This window comes from Ordospora pajunii (assembly GCF_021821965.1).
Source record: "Ordospora pajunii strain FI-F-10 chromosome Unknown Cg_12A, whole genome shotgun sequence".
Classification (NCBI taxonomy): Eukaryota; Fungi; Microsporidia; family Ordosporidae; genus Ordospora; species Ordospora pajunii.
Window position 1 is genome coordinate 209,170 of NW_026848135.1, and position 21,444 is coordinate 230,613.

The 21,444-nt window shown below is 41.4% G+C and overlaps 18 protein-coding genes across 18 annotated transcripts; 9 read left to right on the forward strand and 9 right to left on the reverse strand.

The window, feature by feature from the left end:
• Positions 1-24: 24 nt before the first annotated feature.
• On the reverse strand, positions 25-684 carry HK407_12g18460 (uncharacterized protein; the record flags this gene model as incomplete). Its single annotated transcript, XM_060421796.1, has 1 exon — positions 25-684. One exon carries the CDS (start codon positions 682-684, stop codon positions 25-27), a length of 660 nt encoding a protein of 219 aa, XP_060276171.1.
• Positions 685-809: 125 nt separating this feature from the next.
• HK407_12g18470 (uncharacterized protein) lies at positions 810-1,046 on the reverse strand (the record flags this gene model as incomplete). Its single annotated transcript, XM_060421797.1, has 1 exon — positions 810-1,046. The coding sequence occupies one exon, from the start codon at positions 1,044-1,046 to the stop codon at positions 810-812; it is 237 nt and encodes a 78-aa protein (XP_060276172.1).
• Positions 1,047-1,253: 207 nt separating this feature from the next.
• On the reverse strand, positions 1,254-1,751 carry HK407_12g18480 (uncharacterized protein; the record flags this gene model as incomplete). The annotated part of the gene is made up of 1 exon (XM_060421798.1): positions 1,254-1,751. The coding sequence occupies one exon, from the start codon at positions 1,749-1,751 to the stop codon at positions 1,254-1,256; it is 498 nt and encodes a 165-aa protein (XP_060276173.1).
• A 70-nt stretch (positions 1,752-1,821) lies between these two features.
• Positions 1,822-3,252, reverse strand: HK407_12g18490 (MFS1-like protein; the record flags this gene model as incomplete). Its single annotated transcript, XM_060421799.1, has 1 exon — positions 1,822-3,252. The coding sequence occupies one exon, from the start codon at positions 3,250-3,252 to the stop codon at positions 1,822-1,824; it is 1,431 nt and encodes a 476-aa protein (XP_060276174.1).
• A 229-nt stretch (positions 3,253-3,481) lies between these two features.
• HK407_12g18500 (MFS1-like protein) lies at positions 3,482-4,888 on the reverse strand (the record flags this gene model as incomplete). The annotated part of the gene is made up of 1 exon (XM_060421800.1): positions 3,482-4,888. The coding sequence occupies one exon, from the start codon at positions 4,886-4,888 to the stop codon at positions 3,482-3,484; it is 1,407 nt and encodes a 468-aa protein (XP_060276175.1).
• Positions 4,889-5,009: 121 nt separating this feature from the next.
• HK407_12g18510 (uncharacterized protein) lies at positions 5,010-5,615 on the forward strand (the record flags this gene model as incomplete). Its single annotated transcript, XM_060421801.1, has 1 exon — positions 5,010-5,615. One exon carries the CDS (start codon positions 5,010-5,012, stop codon positions 5,613-5,615), a length of 606 nt encoding a protein of 201 aa, XP_060276176.1.
• A 130-nt stretch (positions 5,616-5,745) lies between these two features.
• Positions 5,746-8,820, forward strand: HK407_12g18520 (uncharacterized protein; the record flags this gene model as incomplete). The annotated part of the gene is made up of 1 exon (XM_060421802.1): positions 5,746-8,820. The coding sequence occupies one exon, from the start codon at positions 5,746-5,748 to the stop codon at positions 8,818-8,820; it is 3,075 nt and encodes a 1,024-aa protein (XP_060276177.1).
• Positions 8,821-8,896: 76 nt separating this feature from the next.
• On the forward strand, positions 8,897-9,706 carry HK407_12g18530 (uncharacterized protein; the record flags this gene model as incomplete). The annotated part of the gene is made up of 1 exon (XM_060421803.1): positions 8,897-9,706. One exon carries the CDS (start codon positions 8,897-8,899, stop codon positions 9,704-9,706), a length of 810 nt encoding a protein of 269 aa, XP_060276178.1.
• A 57-nt stretch (positions 9,707-9,763) lies between these two features.
• On the forward strand, positions 9,764-10,828 carry HK407_12g18540 (der1-like protein; the record flags this gene model as incomplete). Its single annotated transcript, XM_060421804.1, has 1 exon — positions 9,764-10,828. The coding sequence occupies one exon, from the start codon at positions 9,764-9,766 to the stop codon at positions 10,826-10,828; it is 1,065 nt and encodes a 354-aa protein (XP_060276179.1).
• Positions 10,829-11,042: 214 nt separating this feature from the next.
• On the reverse strand, positions 11,043-12,761 carry HK407_12g18550 (putative SPT5-like protein; the record flags this gene model as incomplete). The annotated part of the gene is made up of 1 exon (XM_060421805.1): positions 11,043-12,761. The coding sequence occupies one exon, from the start codon at positions 12,759-12,761 to the stop codon at positions 11,043-11,045; it is 1,719 nt and encodes a 572-aa protein (XP_060276180.1).
• Positions 12,762-12,809: 48 nt separating this feature from the next.
• On the forward strand, positions 12,810-13,064 carry HK407_12g18560 (uncharacterized protein; the record flags this gene model as incomplete). Its single annotated transcript, XM_060421806.1, has 1 exon — positions 12,810-13,064. One exon carries the CDS (start codon positions 12,810-12,812, stop codon positions 13,062-13,064), a length of 255 nt encoding a protein of 84 aa, XP_060276181.1.
• A 158-nt stretch (positions 13,065-13,222) lies between these two features.
• On the forward strand, positions 13,223-13,777 carry HK407_12g18570 (uncharacterized protein; the record flags this gene model as incomplete). The annotated part of the gene is made up of 1 exon (XM_060421807.1): positions 13,223-13,777. One exon carries the CDS (start codon positions 13,223-13,225, stop codon positions 13,775-13,777), a length of 555 nt encoding a protein of 184 aa, XP_060276182.1.
• Positions 13,778-13,826: 49 nt separating this feature from the next.
• HK407_12g18580 (septin) lies at positions 13,827-14,897 on the reverse strand (the record flags this gene model as incomplete). The annotated part of the gene is made up of 1 exon (XM_060421808.1): positions 13,827-14,897. One exon carries the CDS (start codon positions 14,895-14,897, stop codon positions 13,827-13,829), a length of 1,071 nt encoding a protein of 356 aa, XP_060276183.1.
• A 238-nt stretch (positions 14,898-15,135) lies between these two features.
• HK407_12g18590 (uncharacterized protein) lies at positions 15,136-16,125 on the forward strand (the record flags this gene model as incomplete). The annotated part of the gene is made up of 1 exon (XM_060421809.1): positions 15,136-16,125. One exon carries the CDS (start codon positions 15,136-15,138, stop codon positions 16,123-16,125), a length of 990 nt encoding a protein of 329 aa, XP_060276184.1.
• HK407_12g18600 (uncharacterized protein) lies at positions 16,126-16,968 on the reverse strand (the record flags this gene model as incomplete). The annotated part of the gene is made up of 1 exon (XM_060421810.1): positions 16,126-16,968. The coding sequence occupies one exon, from the start codon at positions 16,966-16,968 to the stop codon at positions 16,126-16,128; it is 843 nt and encodes a 280-aa protein (XP_060276185.1).
• Positions 16,969-17,226: 258 nt separating this feature from the next.
• HK407_12g18610 (ubiquitin-conjugating enzyme) lies at positions 17,227-17,814 on the forward strand (the record flags this gene model as incomplete). The annotated part of the gene is made up of 1 exon (XM_060421811.1): positions 17,227-17,814. One exon carries the CDS (start codon positions 17,227-17,229, stop codon positions 17,812-17,814), a length of 588 nt encoding a protein of 195 aa, XP_060276186.1.
• A 66-nt stretch (positions 17,815-17,880) lies between these two features.
• HK407_12g18620 (putative RecF/RecN/SMC protein) lies at positions 17,881-20,955 on the forward strand (the record flags this gene model as incomplete). The annotated part of the gene is made up of 1 exon (XM_060421812.1): positions 17,881-20,955. The coding sequence occupies one exon, from the start codon at positions 17,881-17,883 to the stop codon at positions 20,953-20,955; it is 3,075 nt and encodes a 1,024-aa protein (XP_060276187.1).
• Positions 20,956-21,026: 71 nt separating this feature from the next.
• Positions 21,027-21,431, reverse strand: HK407_12g18630 (uncharacterized protein; the record flags this gene model as incomplete). The annotated part of the gene is made up of 1 exon (XM_060421813.1): positions 21,027-21,431. The coding sequence occupies one exon, from the start codon at positions 21,429-21,431 to the stop codon at positions 21,027-21,029; it is 405 nt and encodes a 134-aa protein (XP_060276188.1).
• Positions 21,432-21,444: the final 13 nt, after the last annotated feature.

Sequence of the window (21,444 nt, forward strand, 5' to 3'; positions counted from 1 at the left end):
GTGAAATGCCAAAGACAGGTGCTTCTACTTTGGCTCTGAAAAGATTTCGGCTTTGCTGTCAATACCAAGATATTTTTTCTTGATTATGCTGCGATACATTTTCAAAGTTGTGGTGAATGCAAGGCCTGTCAAGAAGAACATGGCTCCTCCGATGAGTGCTCTTGTTATGAAATCGTTGTTGGGCACAAAATCATCATCCTGGAATACCTTTGGTATTATTTTCTCTTTAACATTGAGGTTGACCACCTTTCGCTTTCCGTCGTCGGTGACTCTTTTCCTGATCATAACCAGATCTCTATATTTTTTTCTGTCGACTCCATTATGTGCCAGTGTGCTCACAAGCTTTTCATGGAGGCCGGGGCTCATGTCTGCCATTTCTCTGTCAAGCAGCATGCCGATGTTTTCGGGATTGGTTTTGAACTTTCCGATTTTCAACGATTTGATAGGGGTGGGCAGATATGCATTGTCTGTGGAGTGGCTGTTGTAGCTGCTTTCTGATGCGATCGAAGACTGATTGCTGTATTCTGTATCAAGTGCGTCGCTATATGTTGTTGAAGACTCAATGCTATATTGATTATACTTATTATCCTCTGCATTGCTGACTTCGTACGGAATGGAATGCTGATTGTAATACTCTGCAATCGCAGCTACCGAATAGTGCATTGCAAGAAAAGAAAGTAGCATTTATTCACAATTGTTGTTTCTGCATTATTATATCATGCAATATTGAAACACTGTATTGATGTGATGTGTGTTTCACTTCTCTTTCCAGCATCGCTTCATATTCGAGACCTTTGAAAGAAAACACTTTAATTAATGTTGTGCTTCATCGACATTAGTAATGCAGATGGATTTGCCATCAGGCGGCTTTTGGACATCATTCCCGATGACCCCAGCTTGTTATTGACCAAGGACGCACTATCAGGTGCCTGCGAAGAATCAGTCAGCACATCACTGTCTCCTCCTTTCTTGTCTTCAATAGCGCTGGCTGTAGTAACATCCTCCTTGATGTCTGCAGTAACCGAAATCTCGTCCTTTGCATTCATCGATTGGGCGTGCGCGGAGTAAGCAGTATCTGGTGTATATGTACCAGGCTTGCTATTGACCAGCTCTACAGATTTGCTTTGGTTGTTCAGACTGATATAAAGAATGGCTAGCGAAACAGCCAGATTAGAAATGTGCAAGATAAGATTAATAAGTCCCATGATGCAGCGATCAATCGTGCTGGTTAAATACAACGAATGAAACAAACTTCAGGTTTTCGAAACAAGCTTGTCAAAAAGTATTAGAATGCACACACAGACAAATAGAACAAATGCACCCGTTAGTAGGAGCACCTCTACTCTTTCCTGCTGCTTGTTCTTTTTCATTTTTTTCTTTGTTTCTGCAAGTGCATTTTCAATATCTTTACTGGTGTAATTCAGGCCCATGAGCTTCAATGTGCTCTTATCAAGTACATTTTGATTAGTATCGGCTTTACTGATTTGCCTATGAACTAGCCTTGCTGTCTTTTCAAGCTCATCTACATTATCTAGGCTTTCATGTGCATTTTTATTTTCCTGTGCAATCTGATAAAGCCTGTTTCTCCATTCTCTTATCTTGTTTCTACATGAGTCATTGTAGCTGTCTGACTCATACATTTGCTTCTCGTATTTACTCACCATTACCTGGACAGAACGGATGTGCTCTTTCAGATCTTCCAGTGACGAAAAGTCGGATCTTGAAAGCTCTTTGTTTATGTGATCATCCATCTCCAGGGCATTGGCGAGATGCAACTACATGTGTAAGCATACAATACAACCAGACAATAACAAACAAACACTATTTACTTACAATTGTATTTTTCTGCTGAGACTCTGCTATTGATTGCCTCCCATTCAGCTCCTTCTTTTCGACCTCTGCATTCCTTCTTGAAATCCTATCGAGGAAGAAGTATTTATACGAAAATAGCGCCACTGTTGCGCATGCAAATGCAATGTTGACCAAGAAAAACACCTTGTAGTTCGAAGCTTTCTCTTCCAGTGAAATATCTGCGCCTTTCATCTTTGCCTCAGAAAACAGGCTTCCAAACACTGCTGATGCTGCAAGAGATCCAAGCGCAGTAAATGTTCCGTGGTAGATCATCTGCGACGTGGCCTTCAGATGCGGAGGGCACAGATTCATTGCCAACTGAACTGCAGACGGCGTCAGTAATCCAAAGTACACTCCTCTTGTTAGCTCAATCAAGCAGCAATACATAAACACATGAGGATTGTTGTAGTCTAGCATGAAGTAGCAGATCACCCTGAGTATCTGGAAAAGCTGTGCGATGAAAAATGGCCATACAAGACCAATCTTCTGGCTTATCTTGGGGAAGTGGTAGAGCATCACAACCTCAAAAGCCATTCCGCAGAACGTTGCTGTTGCAACAGGCGACTCGTTAAAAAACCCAACCAAGTATTGAAGCCAAGACGGCCAGCTTGCCGGCAGCTCATATCCCTTGATCTGTAAAATCTCTGTAAGATACACAACGTGGTAGATTGACAGTGCTTGCCTTGTTATTCCATTCAGCAGGATAATGAATATGAAGAAAAGATACGATCCGTTGCGCAGCAGCTCTTTGCAGTTTGCAAGGATGTCGCTTCTAGTGCTTGTGCCTTCTCTGGCTGGAGATCTGAGCAACAGAAACACAGCAGATGCAGACAAAATCGTTGTTACCAATGAATAATACCTTAGGTTCCCAAACTTGAACTCTTCTCCAAACTTAATACACATTTCTATTACTTTGCAGGATACCCCATAGCCTGCAGTTCCCCATAGCTTTTGCTTTGCAAACTCCCTTGCTCCTGCCTCAGGAATTTCGTTCAGGTAGTCAAGAACAGCCTTGTCAAGCAGAGGAGGAATTCCATTGTTGAAGGCCATGTACAGAAAAAGATTAAACCAAAATATAGACATTCCGGGAACCATCGTCATATATGCTTCGACAAAAAACAACTGCAAGAACAGAAATGTAAGCAGAAGAGCACTTATTATAAACAGATGAGACCTTCCATACTTATCGTTCATTGCTCCAATCAATATGTTCGTGAAGAAAACCGTTCCAAGCATTGGCCCTATGAAATATGCAAGGTCGCCATCTGAGGCACCAAACTTCTTCTTTGCAAACACTCCCCTGAATTGATGAAGAGTGTAGTACTGAAGATTCACAAGGAAATATAGCACCTTTGGTGTCAGAAGATACTTTCTGTTTATCTTCCTGGCAGACCCTATCATATATTCAACACAATACCTCAATATTTATATTCAAAGATAGATTAAATCACAATAATCTCAGGCATCAATCTCATAGGTTTTCAAATTTATCATGATAGCTGGCAAAGACACACTATGCTGATTCAATGCCACCCCATATTCATTTTTGTATTCTTTGTGCGTATGCTCTACAAATTTGTCAGATATGCATCTGCAGAATACACCATATATTTCATACTCCAACAACAATTCAAAAAAGTTTATTATAAAATTTCTTACTGCCAGACCCGTATCTCATAGTAACTAAAACAATAGAAACACATGCAATCGCAGTGTTCAACATGAAAAACGTTCTAAAAGACTGAATACGTTCGTCAGAAACTCTTTCTATTCCGTCCGGCTTGCTGTGTCTGAATACATGTCCAAATAGTAGTCCTGCAGATACAGATCCCACTGCTCCAAAGACTCCGTGATAAATTGCTTGAGACGTGGCTTTCAAGTGTGGAGAGCACAGCTTCTCGGCAAGCTGTACCCCAGACCCGTGCGTTAACCCAAAGTTGATTCCTTTGAATATCTCAAAGATGCAACAGAATATAAAAACATGAGGATGAGAATACGGAAGGACCAGATACAGAGAAAACCTAATTATCTGAGACGTTTGTGCTAGCAGAAGTGGCCATATCAATCCCATTCTGCGAATAACTGCCTGCGAATAGAACAAGGAAACCATTTCCAGCAATATCTCAAACACAGCAATGGTGCTCAGCGGAAATCTATTAAGCGCGCTTATGGCTTTCTTAATCAGTAGCATCCAGGTGCTGAGGCAAAAGTACAAGGCCCAATCTGTTGGCAGTGCATCATTCTCCCAAGCCTCAGGCAATACATATGGCTTGACATTCAGAACCTCTGTTATGTACACAGGAAGATAGATGGTCATTCCAGAGCGTGTGATTCCATTCATCAGAATGATCAGAATAAAAAACAGATACTCCTTGTTGCGTATGAGCTCCCTCCACTCAGACATCATATTGACTTTGGAAGGATCTATGGAATCTTTAGGATTTTCTACAAAAACCACAACAAGAAGAAGATTGACGAGCGTTATTGCTGCCGAGTAATACGGTAGGCCAGAAAAGTCAACATCTGCACCTTCTTTGTTTTTCCGAAGGATGCCCTCAACTGTGAATGTTGAAGCCATATATCCAATGGTTGCCCAAATCCTTTGTCTTCCATACATCTTGGACGTCGTGTCTGGAAATTTGTTGAGATAGTCAAGCACAACCTTGTCGAGCAGAACAGGAATCGCGGTGTTAACCGTAATGTACATAAACAGATTTATCCAAAACATGCCGGCTGCTCTTATGTATGCATCTATGTAAAATAGCTGGAAGAATACTCCAGACAGAGGCACCATGCATGCCATGAGTATCTTTGGCTTCCTGAACTTATCGTTAATCGTTGCGAACAATATGTTTACAAAGAATGCGATGAAGAATATGACTCCTATGTACCATATTTGGTTCTCGGCGATACCGAACTTTTCCTTGGCAAAAAGATATCTGAACTTATGTAGCATATAGTGTTGCATGCTGGCTGATAGGTAGAGGATTTTAGGAACCAGCATGTATTTCCTATTTAGCTTTATGAGGAGGCTCATTGCAAATATAAGGGCGGTGAAAGCATGATTTTTGAGTGATGAAAGCGAGTCTCCTTTATGAGCTTGATTGGAGGATACTGCAAATGATTTAGGGAAATGAAAAGGATACCCATACGTGTATATGGCGAAGAAGATCAGTGCGAGTACTACTAACAAGTACTTGTTTGTAATACAGGTTGCGCTTTTGGGATTGATTGCATGGCTGGCGTTTGATCTCGGCTTTATTAGAGCACCGACTAATGATTTCGGGCTGATCCAAAGGAACAACAACGACGAGATAAAAAAATATATATATGACCAGAATACCAACGAGTCTAAAATGACGATTGACAGCAGCAAATTGGTCAATGGGATGTGGAAGGACTATGATGTTGTAAAGACAAAGGCCATCCTAATGACGTCTGACAACGACCATGTCAAGATATTTGACCTGAGCGACTCTAGTTTCAAGCAGTATGAGCGAGAGGCATACCTGAAATATTTGAACGATATGGGGGGCTATGTTCCGTTTCTGAGGATTTTGAGGTATGGAGTGCGTAAGTTTCTGATGGATACACTGAAGGACAAGATTGAAAAATTTAATAATGCGCCTGTGATGTATGGATGTCTTATTATGCCAAACACAGAAGGAGGATACAAATTTATGTCTAGGCTGGATGTTATGGATGTAGAGTGCACCTGGAGGGACATTAAGTGCATTTACATCAAGGAGGAGAACAAAAAATAAATATATTAGCGGAGTGTTGGTTTTCTGGGGATTATGGACGGATGCGAATGCTCAGTGCATAGAGGAAGGCTGGAAATGCCGATGTGTAAATAAATGTCTGGACATAAATAAAAAAGGTGTGTGGAGGGGAATGAATGAGATCGAGAGTCATGGTTCAGGGATATTGGCAAGGATGAAATCGAAGAGCTGGAAGGATAGGCTGGATGTGTATGAGGAGCTTCGTGGGATTTGGCGAGACGGAGGAGAGGTGGATAGGGAGGTTGTTAGGGTGATGCAGAATGAAAGTAACATTCCGGCACTTGAGATGGCGATAGATGCGCTTCTGAATGTACGGGACCTTTGTGTTGGCGACATTAAGAAGATATTTCTGAACATTGGGAATGCCAAGACGAGTGTCAAGGCACGGATGGATGCGCTTATTGATAATATTGAGGATACAGAGGGGCTGGCTGAAGTTTTTTGTGAGCTAATGAGCGGAAAGTCGCCAAAGAGTGTATCGGCAGCTGTACAGGCTACTAGCGAGCTTGTTAGGAAGAGAGGATGTGATCTGGGAAGAGTTGGCAAGAAGCTAGCGGAGGTGATGGGCAATACGGACAAAGGAGTGCGGAATGAGGGAGCTAAGCTTTGTGTGGAGCTGTACAAGAGAAACGGAGAGTCTGTTTTGGCGTATTTAGATGGGCTGAAGCCTATTCAAAAGAAGGAGCTGATGGAGGAGTTTGCGAAATGCGAGGTTGTGTGCAGTGAAGAGGTATGCTGTGAACCTGAGAATGTATGTTTGGAAGTGTTAAAGGATTGCGAGGATGAGAACTGGAAGGTTAGGCTGGAGGCAATGAAGAGTCTAAAGAGGATTTCGAAGAATATGGAATGTACGGGAGAGATCAGCAGGCTCTTGAGTAGAAGAATTGGAGATGTGAACAATCAAGTGTTTTTGATGGCTCTTGAAGTGATTAAAGATGCTAAGCCAAGGAATGCAGATATTATCCGGGGGCTTGTTGAAAGGCTCAAGGAGAAGAAAGGAGGAGGGCCCGAGAAAATCAAGGATGTTCTTGAGTGCCTTGGATTTAGGCTTGATGCAGGGAATGCCGAGTATCTTAGCCATAGGAATCCCTGTGTGCGGTATAACCTGCTAGACTATTCGATGAGGAAGGGATGCAAGGATAGAATGTTTCTGAAGAAGGTCGGAGATTGCATGATGGATCCTGTTGGAGAAGTTCGTGGGAAAGCGATTGAGGTTGTGAGCAGTGTTTATGGAAAGTATGGAGATGTCTTTGAGGTAATAACTGACCAGGGAATATTGCAGAAGATTCGAAAGGTGATAAGCGAAGCAAACAAGCAGCAGAGCAAAGCGGAGAGTGTAGTTGTAAGTTATAAGAGCGAGAAGCAGACGATTGCTGAGAGAGCAGGAGATAGAGAAGCAATTGGTACGAGTGAGAAAATAAAAGCGAGGCCGAGCGATATTAAGATGAATCTGATGCAGGAAAAGCCCAAGGAGAATGCAGTGCTGGATGATGCTAATAGTATGAAGGAGGTGAAAGTTGCAGACAAAGCAAAAGAAAAGGCAGCAGGGGATAGCTCAAGCAGCAGCAAGAGAAAATGTGCACAAGGAAATTCTGAAGTTTTTGTAAAGAGTTTCAATAAGCAAAGAGTTAAGGGAAGTGGAGCGCGAGAGGATGTATTTACGAAGCATTTTATTGAAAAGATGGATAGGGATCTATTTCATAAGGTAGTTGAGATGTTTGATGGGATTGACAAGGTGGCAGTGAGTGATTTTTTTATAGACTATATGGTGAAATCGAAAGCACCAGAAGCACCGATTAATTCGATGCTGCTTTCATTTATTTCGAGCAAGTATATTTTGAAGGAGTGTGAATGCAAGCAGCTTGTTGAGTATCTGCTTGAGGAGGGTATGTTTGAGGAGTTGAAGATGATGGATAGGGTGTATCCTGTGACCAAGCTGTTTCTTGTATATCAGAAAATAGGAAGCAAGCAATCGAATGATGAAATATTGAAGCTAGTCAAGAAATACAAGATGTTTAGAGGGAATAAGAAGATGTTTATTGATGGAGTTAGAAGGGATGGAGGAGTAATTGTTGATGATGTGATAAAGGGATGTCCTGACTTCCTGAGTTTTGTGGATGAGCTTGAAGGTAGTTTTATGTCTACGAAGGAAGCTGATGCTGATGAAAAGATGCAGACTCCAAGTGAAGGAAGAGAAGAGGTGGTTGAGCTACCTGAGTATGTAAGCAGAGGGGTTTGCGGCAATGCTGAAGAATACATGAATGCACCGTTTGTACAGAATGAATCGTTTGTGGTTGACGAAGTAGATATTGAAGCGTCTTTTGATGCATTGAGCATCCACTCGGCATCTGGGCTTGGAACACCGAATAGCAAGAAGATTAGGAGAAGCATCGAGTTTACCAATGAATCTAGGAAGGAGGAGGGAGGACTGGGTGTTGTACTTGACTATCTTATTGACTCGAACCCGAATGTAAGCAAAGTTGCGTTCAAAAGGCTTATGAGCATTATTGATACGGATTTGGAGCAGCTACTGGCGTTTTCGAATTCGATAGTGAGTTCGATTTCGATCCAGTTATTTGATGTCCTTCACGATGGTTTGTTTTCCTCACTGATTCTACAGGTTTTTTTCAAGCTTAGCCAAAGCCAAGTTTTTTGCAGGCATCTGAGAAAGGAAACACTTTCTGGGGCAAATTCTGATCTTATTAAGATAATGAAGAAGCATGGAATGAATGGAAGGAGTGAAGAGATGCGGAAGGGCTTACCAAGTATTTCTGCACAGGACAGTATGCTTGTTGGAGAGATACTGATTAATCTGTGCCTGAACTCGAAGCCAAGCCAGATTCTTGAGGTTTATTTAGAGATGTTAGAGTGCTCTAAGGAAGAAATATTGCTGAAACTTATCTGGAGGCATTCTAAAACACTGAAGATGGATGATAAAGACGAGATTCGCAGGGTACTGTATGCATTGATGAAGTTTTATGATAGTAATTATAGCAGTGCTGTTTCTGAGGATGGAGTAGCATTGAAGATTTTGCAGCTGCATCTGAAGGAGATTGTGAGGTTTTACAAGGAGGATGTTTATGGATTTGGGCTAAGAGGTTTGGCAAAAGTGTTCGCTGATGGTTTGCTACGTAGTAATGAGATGATGCGCCGTAGTGAAGCAGAGGACATCAAGGATGCTTTATGACAGAGTGTGAGTATGCTGCACTACGAATATGCATGAGCAGATGGCGTAGTTTTGCATGGTGCGTTTTGAGCCCTTGATGAACAAGCGCAAGAGAGAGAGGAAAGAATACATGATGAGAAGAGAGAGAGAAATGAAGGATGCAGAGATGGAAGAGAAGAAAAATGTTATAAAGGAGAAGATTGAGTCGAACTCGAAGATTCCGCATGGATTGAAGAAAGATGCAGCGAGTTTGCTGAATGAGATTATTTATGATGGGAAGGTGGAGGAAGAGTATAGACTTCCGAAGGCGATGGTAACAACATCTAGAAACCCAAGCTCCCAGCTTTTGTACTTTTCAAAGAATCTGTCGTTGATTCTAAATGCAGAGCATTTTCTGAGGGGGCAAAAATGTGAATCTGACATAAGCGATGAGGCGCATAACCATGGATACACCTGTGTGATAATTGCACATGAAAACCGAGGCCGCCCAGTGGGTCTGGTGATTTCATATTTTCCTTATGGATTTACAATGCGGTTTACGATTGTGGATTATTTTGTGACACAAAGGTCGTTTTCTGTAGGGCCTAAGGCATACTTTGTATGTGACAACATGGAAGGCACTATTGGAAAGAAGGTAAAGGAGAAGATGTCGTTGCTGTTCCCGAAATGCGAAGATGCAAAACGGGTGGTGAGCCTGGTTAACAGGAATGAGAGTATTGCATTCAGGCATTACATGATAGAGAAAGGACTGAAGGTGTCTCTGAGCAAGAGCTTTGGCATGGATCTAAAAATATATGAAATACGGAAAGGAACATTTGAGCAAGAGGGTGAGATTGAATGGGTTTACAAGCCATTTATGAATTCAAGAAGAACCAAAGAAGAAATTGGATGCTCGATAGAGGAATGATATTAAAGTCTTGAGATCAATAAAGGATTTTTGTTTGTTGTCAAAATATATCCCCATATGAGCAATGGATTCATTTTTGGACAGATGTTTATGATTCCTCCGATCACCAGATGCATGATACTTGCAATAGGAATAGTAAACCTGCTAGTTTGCCTGGAGGTGATTTCACCATACAGCCTTTACTACTCTCCATTGTTTCTAAAGAAGTTTGAGGTTTGGAGGGTGGTCACGCCATTTATGTATTTTGGAAGGCCAACACTTGATGTGTTTATGCACATAATCTTTCTGTACCGCTACTCTTGTATGCTTGAGAGTGGATGCCGAGGAATTTCCGAGTATTTCTGGCTGATAGCTGTAATATCTGGTGCGTTGTTTGCTATTTCAAACATCTACAGGATTCCGATGCTTGGAGCTTCTTTTTCGGCAACAATAACATATATCTGGACCAAGAGGAATCCACGGGCAATGGTGCAGATATTTGGGTTTATTTCTTTCCCAGCATTCTACTTGCCGTTTATTCTGCCTGGGTTTACATTAATCTCCAGAAAGTCTGTCTCGATAGACGATGTTCTTGGAATATTTGTTGGGCACCTGTTCTATTATTTTAAGGATGTGTATCCTAGATGGGGTAAGGATGTGCTCCGGACTCCGTGCTTTATAAAGAGGCTTTTTGATGAGCATCCAAAGGAGTGCTGTAAATCCAGGAGGGGGACCACTATAAAAGAAGGACGGATAAGAGCAGAAAAAATGAAGAATAGTACGAGTGAATTGAAAGGTAAGCCTATAGACGATGCAAATGGTATAAAGGCGGTAAGTATATCGCATGAAGAGACCACAGCCAACAACATAGTGCTAGACAAAACGGCCGGCATTATAAATGCTGAAACAGCAATTACGCAAGGAGTTCAGAGTGATGCGGTTGAATCTATAGCTTCAACACCATTAATAAAAACTGTAGATAGTGAAGAGGATGGATTGGTAGCATCCACAGAAGCGGCTTTGGACATAGATCCAAACGGAAGCAAGCCTGCTTTAAATGAGCCGTCAAACTCCAAAGAAGAGTCTGAGGATGGCTGGGATGACAAGTGGGGAATGGAAAGCAATGAGGAAAGCAGCAAGTAGCATTGCAATGAATACTTTGTGCGGAGTTTTGAGTGATGTCTATGCCGTCAGAATGGATAAATAAAACAGTGCACACTAGCTGTGATTAGATATGAAGTCTTTAATTATCAAATGTATGCAGAAACACTATGCATTGCAAATACTCTTTAATTCAGGAGATTAATATTAATTCGATTTTTGCGTATTGCACATTAGCTATTTTCCATATCGATTACTAGTACATCTTTCTTGATATGCAACTCATCGGAATGTGTATTACAGGCCCGCCAGCTGATCTTATGATTGCCGAGTCTCCATTTACAGCTATGAGAATTCCGGTGATGCCTTTTCTCTCACCATCAAGTATACAGACAAGATCATTTTTCTGAGGCTGAACGAATGCAACATCTTCGTTCGCAAACATTCCGTCCTTGGTAATGAATAAATCGTTTTGATAGTCCTCAATAACAACTTCCTTTCCAAGAACATTTATCAGTGCTCCTTTGTATGGCTTATCATCTTCATTTAACCACTCGATTCCGACATCATCGGCGGTTATGCTTGGCGTCTTATACCCTGGCGTTCTATATCCGGGTGTTTTGTATCCTGGTGTTGCAAAGGCACTTGGCTCGTTATATTTTGATGGCTTTGCAGATGCTTGGTAGTCCAAAACAATCACATGGCATCTTTCGACATTTACAAACCTCATGTTGGAATTTAGCTGTATCCTGCATATGTTTCTATCTATATCCTTAACCAATCCCACATGCCCCTTGTATTCCCCAACCTGCACCTGCACTTCCTTATTAATCAGAGGATCTCTCTTTACTCTTTTTCGTTCTATTGGTCCGACCTTTCCAGCTGCTCTACTTCCTTCTGCCACTGCCATCTTCAAGTCGTCGATGCTTACATTGACTTCATCAGTAAAGTCGTGCATGGCAACTACACACTGTTTATCATTTATATTTACAACGATTCCATTCTCTCCTTTGTATGAAACAGTTTCTCCAACCTCAAAGTGCTTGCAAACATCAGAGCTTTCCATTTCAAATCTTCCTTTATCCCCTTCAATAGTTGCAATCCTGCCGTTGATGCTCTTGATAACACCTTTCATGCCAAGTAGCTCTCCCCTGCAAACCCTAACTCTGTCTCCTACAGAAACAGTGCAAGGCACTAGGAACATCTCAAGCTCTTCAAGTGTTGGCTCCGCTCCAAAATCAATTGTGCTTCTCAGCACATCCTTTTCCAAAAACCCATCCGAGTATGTGTCTCTTTTGTAGATGTAGTATCCGTTCGACCTAATAACTTCTTGGCTTTTGAAATCTTCAGGCTTGAAAAGCTTCCTCTCTCCTTCAATCCTCGGAAGCGCCCTGATTCTTACCATGTCGCCATCTACACCAATTACTTTCACCAAATCGCCCTTATACCTACCCTTTGTTATCCTGCCCCACTCTCCGTATGCCTCGGGCTTACAATACGTCATTGCTTCAATCATCTCCTTCTGAGGAACGACGGATATTTTTGTACGACTGACTCCTCGGATCGATCCTAACGCATCAATCACGTGCTGCTTCTGAAAAGCTTCAATATAAATATATCCCTTGAGCCCGTCCTTGCACACTACACCAAACACATTCTTTGGCTCATTCTCCACAATCTTCATCAGCACATCCTTCTCAGCACCTCGCTTTACTCGCACAATAAACAGCCTAGGAGACGTACTTCTTGGCACTAAACTTGCTTGTCTTATTCCATGCTCCACAGTATCTTCCTCATCACTGTCTTCCTCGTCAGGAACGTCTGCATACTTTTCCTCCAATTCCCTTGCAATGTTCTTCCAATTCCTTGTGGGAATAGCAGCCTCCTGGATGTCATCTATATCCTCGCTGCTCTGCTCAGAGTCGTCCTCAGACGCTTCCACACTCACGTACTTACTCAAAGGCCTTTTTGCCATGTGTGGGGCTATTCTTCAGAATTGATTAACATAGAGCAGCACTACCCCATGAACGCCAATCTGAATGCTCTGAGCAGAGCACTGGAGGAAAGACGAATCGATGATGCGATTTTCATGGCAAAAGAAATACCTCGGTCAAGTGCAGGCAGAGCAGCAAAGCTACTTGAAAAATTCTATGAGCACGAGGTTTCTGTTGCAAATGCCGTCATTGACATGATTGCATATACAAAAGTGTATAGGTCGAAAGTCAAGCCTCCGTTAAAAGGATGCTTCCGATTTACCGTTTCAGAGACGAATAACTGAAGCATGCTGCAGGCCTGTGCATCGAATATCGAATGGTCATGGCAGTATTGTACTAGACTGTTTTGCAAATAACTGGTGCCTAGAGACACATCAATAGCTGGCTAAACGACTTTATGTACTTTACAGTGATATTTGTGAAGAAAAGAAATCCCTAGCTGATGAAGATAGTGATACAAATTCCCGAAGCTATGCACAAGGAAACTGAAGCTTTGGTAGAGGAGCTCATGTGTATATTTCCAAGTGCATGCAGTAGTACTACGGATGATTTGGATGGTATTGACTTAAGAATACGCATAGTTCAAGATATCAAGCCGCAGTGGATATTGCTAAAGAATGCAGGGATGGAGTTAGTGTTCAAAATCATTCACTACAAGTCGAGAGCATACATGGGTGTGTGCAGGCCGATTTCAAAGACCGATCCGCCGCAGCTGGTAGTAAATAACTTTAAAACCGATGTTGGAATGAAGGTTGCGGAGTTTCTTACGGAGCTTTTTCCATTTGCACAGGAGTCGAGGCAAGTTGCAAACTTTACAGTAGAAGGAGACTTTCTGTACTTTAGGCTGTACAAATACTGTTTTGGAGAAAAAGGCCCGATAATGGAAAATGTGGGGCCACACTTGACACTGAGACTGTGGAAGCTGGTAGAGTACGAAGAAGGTGAACGAAAGGTGATGAATTTCAAAAAGTTTATCAAAAATGCATGCGTATTGTAAGGATGCCGGAATACTCATGATTTCAATAAACCAGATACAATCATAAAGCCTACTCTACTCGAAGCGACTTTTCAATTTGGTCTCGTATTTCATGTAAGGCTCCGTTTGATTCGTTTGCTTGGCTGCTAAAGAGCCTGTCCATTTCTGCCTCTTCTTTCTTGAGTGCATTTATCTTGGCTTCGTACTTTTCATTAAGAATTTTTATCATTTCCTTACGTAGCTTCAGATATCTTGCCTCCTTCATTGCACCACACCCGTTTTCTAAATCGAATACTTTTGCTCTGTAGTTGTTGTAGAATGTGTGGTTTGTTCGTGTGACTAGCTCATCAAGGTTTGTGTAGATAAGCAGCCTTTGGAGTCTTTTGAAGTCGTTGCAGTCTTCTGAGTCTATGTTGATGAATCCCCATGGATACTTTCTTCCTCGGATAATGTCGCCATCTTGCTCATACAAGGTTTCGCTGGCAATCACGGCGAATGGCATATTATCGATTATATCCATGAGCTCGGCGGCTAAATCTCCGTCGTTTTCGCTTACGTACGGAACAAACAAATGAATGTTGGCTTCAAACAGAAGGTGTTTTACGTTTTGCTTGACTTGCATGAGCTCCTCGGACGTGTACATGTCTGCTTTTGGTATTATAGGCACAAGATTGCATTTTTGGGAGAGAGCATGCATGTTGTTTATTTCATGCACAGTTAGCGAATCTGATGGAAGAACATATAAGCACGCGTGTATTCTGTTGTCCTTGAATGTCTTGTATGGACCCTGCTCGTTCTCAAAATAATCCTTGTTCATTGCATCTATGTATTCAATGACGGGCGTCATGTCGAGCTCATGATATGTAACTATGGACACGTCGAGCGAAATGTTGTTTTCTATGATTTCATTCTTTGTGATGGTGATTGAGTTGGGCCTGTTTTTATCAACCAACGGAGCAGCAAATATAGAATTGATCAGCGTAGAGGTTCCTAGCGCACGCCTTCCGACAACTAGCACGTTCAACTTAAATCCATTGGCAATTGATCGCTCCCTTACCTGATCTGGCACAGAAGAAAAGCCTATACCTGTAGCGGAGTTGATTGTTCCGAGGTTTCTCACAATTGTTGGCACTGCTTTCATTGTTTATTTGTTGTGGTGTGTATTTATGGCGCAAGCCAATGAGGTATACATCTTTCACAAATGAACAGGCATTATGCGAATTTATTTATGAAAGATGCTGCTGTTGATTGATGTGTGTTTCCTGAGCACTATGATTGCAATTGATACGGCAGTGGCACATTGAGCAGCTTATAGATGAGATGCACGATGCACAATGCAGAAACGAGCAAGATAAAAGTTTGTTTATGTGCGCCCTCAAATGGGAATTGAGGAGATACAGGAGCTTCAGAGGCAGAGGAAGTGGATGCAGTTCTGCAGACTGATTGTGGATTCAGTTGATGCCGTTTCTACAGACGTGCTTTTGAGTATTTTTCTTGAAAATGTAAGCCTGATTCATCCAAGGACATCGTGTGAGGTTTTCCTGGTTCTAGCGGCGAAACTACCGCCGAAGGACGGAGTAGATCTACTAGCTAAAGGGCAAGAGATAATATCAGATTGTGTTTTATACTCTGAGGACTTTGAAGCAGAAAAGACAATGATGGAGATGAGGAAATGCTTACTTCTGATTGAAATGAATGAGCTCAAGGGCATAGAAACAAGACTATTTGAGTGGAGAAGAATGAAGATGGGAAAGGAAATGCAGGCGATGCACAACTTTGTTGGATTTAAGCTTTATCAGGGAATCGGGAATATTGAGGCGTCTTTTTTGCATTTGCTTAAGTATATAAAGCTGACTAATGCGAGCGATATGACGGATGTTCTTGTAGAGTATGGAATGCTGAGCAAGGAGTTTTTTAACTTCACAGCAATAACATCGTTGCCATGCTTTAGCAACATCAAAAGCAATGACCTAAAGGAGATGTTTGTGCTGTTTAGGGAGGGCAACATTGATGAGCTTGAAAGGATGAGCAAGAAGCTTGTGGAGAAGTTTGGGGCGAATTCTGAGCTGGTAAAAGAAAAGATGTATATGATAGCGTTGACGAATCTTTGCTTTGCAGAGAGAGAGAAGAAGATATCTATAAGAAAAATTGAAGAGGCGCTGAAGATACCCAGGAAGGTGGTGATTTACATAGTTATGAAATCGCTTGGGCTGAAGCTGATCTGTGGATGGATTAATGGAGAGGAAGATGCTCTTTATTTTGATAGTCTAGCGCCAAGAACATTGCAAGTCAAGGAAATAATGGAGATCCGAGGGAAGTTTAGTAGGTGGAGAGGAAGGATCCATGAGGTTATTTCGATGTTGAAGTGATTAAATGCCATGTTCGTTTTTTTCCAAGAACTCCATATTTTTGCTTGTGCCACCCACGATTATTTTTGTTCTGTCGCTTGTTGCCTTCAGAGTATTTGCCATTCCGAAGATATTGATTCTGTGGTCTGGTATGCCTGTGTTTTTTGACTTGATGAGTATGAACTCTTCAGAACCGATGATGTAGTGCTGATTATCGTAATGCTGTAGGCAAAGTGTATCTATCTGCAATACAGCATCTGAAGGCTGATTGCATTCGAATACTGCTTTGCTGTTTGATATAAACAATGTGTCTCCGCAGAAGCACATGTCTGATGCGCTTGAGCTTAGCATTGCAACACAAGACCTGGTGTTTCTTTCATCCCAGACATTTATGCATCCGTCCATTGAGCAGCTGTACACGTTGCTGTGCCTGTATATAACGCGGTTGATTGGAAGTGTATGCCCTTTCATGATAGAAGTACAAGACCTGCTCCTTATATCCCAGCCTCTGACTGTGCAGTCAGCAGATCCACTGAAAAGCATGTCCTCACAAGTATCCAGGCACAATACAGATGACATGTGGCCGTAATATTCTTTTATGAACTCTCTGTCAATAAGGTCGTAGCATCTTATGAGTCCATCGAGCGAGGCACAGAAGAGGTAAGGATGTTTTGTGCTGAACCTGACGTCTTCGCATACCGACTTCTGCGAGATAGAAGCAAGTAGTTGCTTGGTTTTTATGTCAACCAGCTTTATTGACCTATCCATCGATGACGAAGCAACAAATGCATCGTAAGGATCTATATCGATCGACTTTATCCAGCCTTGGTGAATTTTCATCACAGTGGTGAGTGTGTAGTCCATGTTGAGGAGTTAAAAACAATCTTGTATTGAGGATTGTGCATTTGAAGTTAGTTTAATGGAATATGGCTGGGTGATGCAGACTATTCAGTTGTTTTATCTGCGAATGAGCGGGTTGTTTTAATTGATGTGGCAGACGTGGCCTATGTGGATTCATTTAGAGCGAGGTGTGTTTGGGTGACCAATTGCATTTGTGCATGCGTGAAACTTGATTGCGGATGTATTTGTTTTGATTAAAATACAACCCATATCGGCTTTGATATGTCGGCGATAAGGAGGATAACGAGAGAGTATGAGCAGTTTAAAAAAGAAAAGAAGGAGTATGAGCAGTTTAAAAAAGAAAATAGTGAAAGCAATTGGAAGGATTCTACCTTGAGGTACATTGAGATTGTTCAGCCTAAGTCTGGAGATTATTTTACGTGGGAGGCGTATCTGACGGCGCCGGAGGATAGTGTGTACAAAGGCGGTGTTTTTAAGTTGCTTATATCAGTTTCAAGCGAGTATCCTTTCAAACCGCCGAAGGTAATATTTAAACCGGCTATATATCACCCGAATGTTAACTCAGCAGGAGTGATTTGTATAGACATTCTTGGGAAAGAATGGTCGCCTGCGTTTACGCTGAATAGTATTCTTTTGTCTCTTCTTACGCTTCTTGATGATCCAAATGCAGATGATCCCTTAGCTCCTGAGATTGCAGATATGTACAAAACAAACAAAGAGGAATATATACTAAGATGCCAGGAGTCTGCTCGGAAGGCTGTGGAGAGCAATAAGCAGGAGTCTGCTCAGAAAGCTATAGAGAGCAAGAAACAGGAGTCTTCTTTGAAGATTATAGAGAGCAAGAAATAAACAGTTTTGATTGATTATGGAGTGTTGTGCCTGTTGCGGTTTATGGATTGCAAAGGTGAATCCCCAATGGTAGGGTTTAGTGATGGAAGCATTATGTCATTGAGGTTGGAGAATTTCCAAACATTCAAGAAGACGGTGCTGAACTTCTGTGGATCTTTCAATTTTATAGTTGGAGCGAATGGATCTGGAAAGAGCAGCATAGCGAATGCGATTGTGCTTCTGTTTGGAGGGACGCCTAGATGCATAGGTAGAGGAAAGACGATTGGTGAGTATGTAAGGCTTGGAGAGGATGCTGGGGAGATTGAGGCATGTGTGTATGATGGAGGAAATGAGCTGAGATTAGGCAGGCATATAAGAAAAGATGGCCAAAGCAAGTATTTTGTTGATGGAGTGATGTGCAAGAAGGTAGAGTATGAGGGTGTTGTACGAAGGCTGAGAGGAAATGTTGGAAACTTATGTCAGATTTTGCCCCAAGAGAAGGTTGCAGAGTTCACAAGGCTATCGTGTGAGGACTTGCTGATTGAGGTGCTTGAGGCGGCTGAAGAGAAGGAGGCACTGGGAATGATGAAGGAGCTTGGAGATCTTGAATGTGAGAAGAAGAAAGTGTTTGAGGAGCTTGAAATGGAGGTCAAAAGGAGAGAATGTGTGGATAGAATGGTAAGTTCGTTAGGAAATGATGTCAGAAAGATGAAAGAGAAGGAGGAGAAAGAGAGTAGAATAAAGATGATGTGTGAGAAGAAGAACTGGATGATTTATGCGAAGTATCTTGAGCAATTTTTGGAAAGCAAACGTGTTTTATGCACACTGAAGAGGCAAATAGAGGAGAAAGCATCTGATGCAGCAAGGATTGTGCATGAGATAGAAGAGTTGAAAAGTGAGGAGTCGCAGAGAAGGGTTGATTTACTAATTGGTATGCTGTATGAAGATGATAGCGTGTTAGCAAAGCTTGCTATTGATCTGAAAGGAATTCAGCACGATTTTGAAATGCTAGAGGTAGACAAAGAGTGTCTAAGAAACAAGGAAGATAAGAGAGAAGCAGAGATAGTAAGTGTAAAAAAAGAAATTGAGGGGCTTGAAGAAGAGATGTGTAGGATTAAGGTGCCTGCATGCCCAAATGAAATTAATGCAAGTGTAGTTTATGATCTTGAAGAAAAGGCATCTAATTTGATGAGGAAGAGAGGAAGAATACAGCATGAGTCTGGAGAACTGAAGCGTGGGATTGATGAGCTCAATAAAAAGAAAAGAGGGGCTGAGGAAATGGAAGAGATGAGAATGCAAATTCTTAAGAAGTATCACATTGATACATACAGAGCTGTTTGCTGGCTTAGGGAAAATAGACATCAATTCAAAGAGGAGATAATAGAACCGCCGTTTCTTCATTTACGAATAAAAGATGCAGATTATACAATTGAAGTAGAGAACTTTTTAGGATTCCAGTCGCTATCGTCTTTTATATGCAAACTACCTGAAGATTTTGAAAAGCTTGTAGAGATCATGAAGGATGAAAAGAAATGGAGGATTAATGCGATTGAGGCTGTTTGTAGTGATGAGAGGCCAAGCGATACAATTGTGCCAAAGGAAGTGCTGATGAAGTTGGGATTTGACGGTGTTTTGAGCGATTTTCTAGAGTGCAGGGATGAGGTCTTAGATTATTTGAATGTGGTTGGCCATTTTGATCAGATTCCGGTGTGTAAGCGGAGCATTGATGAGACCTTTGTGTTCAAGACGACGAATGTGAGAAGAATGGCAGTAGGAGGAAGATACATAGAGGTTAAAAGAAGCAGATATGGAGAGGATTATGTGATAATTGACAATCCTTTGAAAGCCAGGAATTTGTTTTCCACGGGGCTGTCTTTGCAAGAGTTGAAAGAGGTAGAAGGCTTGCTTGAAATAAAGAATGCAAGACGAAGGCAGAATGAGGAAGAGTTGAAGAGTGTTCTTGAGGAGTATGAGGGGATAGATAAGCGACTAAAGGATGCTTATGAAGAGAAGAGTCGCTATGATGCATTGTGCATGGAAGTAAAAAAGAAGGAAACACAGATTAAATTGTTGAATGGAACTATTGAGAGGAAGAAGCAAGAAATGAAAACGCTTGAAGCAAGATACGACCTAGCCAAAGAAAATGATAGGATAAACAGATTAGCAGAGGAATTGGATGTAATGCAAGACGATAAGCATGAAGAGATCAAAAAGCATTTATATAATGAGAGATACTTTGAGGTGTTTTGTGAAGCACAAAAGGTATCTAGAGATGCAGAAGGAATAAAGAAGAAGAGATCGGCCTTGTTAGAATGCAAAATGTCAATTGATAAAGTATTGATGGATATTGAGAGTGAAGTGCTTGATAAGAAGAAAGAGTGTCGCGAGATCAAGAAGCTTATTGATGAGAAGAAGAATGTCCTTAGTAGCATTAAGAAGACGGAAGAGTATGAGCTAATATTAGCAGAGCTTCCGAATAGCATACAAGAGCTTGATGAGGAAATATCAAAAGAAATGGTACGATTGAAGTTTTATAATGCAGATGAAAGAGCAAGCAATGAGCTTGAAGCAAGCATGCGTGATTTAGGGCAGATAGACCGCAAAATTCTGGAGAGCCGAGATAATTTGAAGTGCATTGAAGAAAATATATCAAAAATCAAAAGCGAAGTAATCGATAGAATTAGTGAGTTGGCGGATGAAATAGACAAACCGTTTGCAGATCTTTTTAAGATGGCAGGAGGAGAGGGAAAGATCAAGTTTGTTTCTGATGATTTGGAAGTTTGCAAATGGAAACTGAACATTATGGTTAGGTTTAATGCAGGAGACAGTTTAGAGGTCTTAAGCTCGCATAGGCAAAGCGGAGGAGAGCGTTCTGTTTCGATCATTTTATTTCTATTGGCAATGCAAAGCCATAGTGCATCTCCTTTTCGTCTTGTTGATGAAATAAACCAGGGCATGGATGCAGACAACGAGAGGTTGATTCATGACATTCTTGTTAATCTTAGCGAGCAACAGAAGATCAGCCAGTTTTTTATGATAACACCAAAGATAGTTCCAGGTCTTAAGTATTGCAAGAGCATGAAAGTTATTATTCTGTACTCATTCAATGGAAATATTGAGCAAAGCGATTTTGTAAAGTATAAGTTAAAGATGCTTGCATAGCTGTAATGCCATGTGAGATGTATTTTATGTCAATGAATTGGTTTTGTGGTGTTATTTATTTATATGTGAGCTCATGCTGTTTTGCTCATGTGTTTTTTGAGTATGTTATTGATTTCATCAACCATGCCTTTATATTCTTCTTCGCCGTTTCCCATGCCAACCATTCTCAAGGCGCACCCGTCAAACACAAACGATTGATCCTCGACTTGTAGCATTACTGAAGGCCGCTTTGTTATGTTTCTGGATGTGGAATGTTTTTTGTCTTTTACGTTTTTCTTGATTATTATTGAGTCGCCTATGTAATTCTTTTCTAGTGCTTGCATCAACAAGAGCAGAGGCAGTTTTCTGACATCTGAAGGCACCTGGCTAAACACCTCTTCAAGCTTATTCGACATTTTCGAAAGTATGTTTTTCTTTATAGCGATAAGTTCCATGATCATGCCCTTATTGCTGCTCTGTGCATCCTCATTGGCCATTAAGGGATTGCAT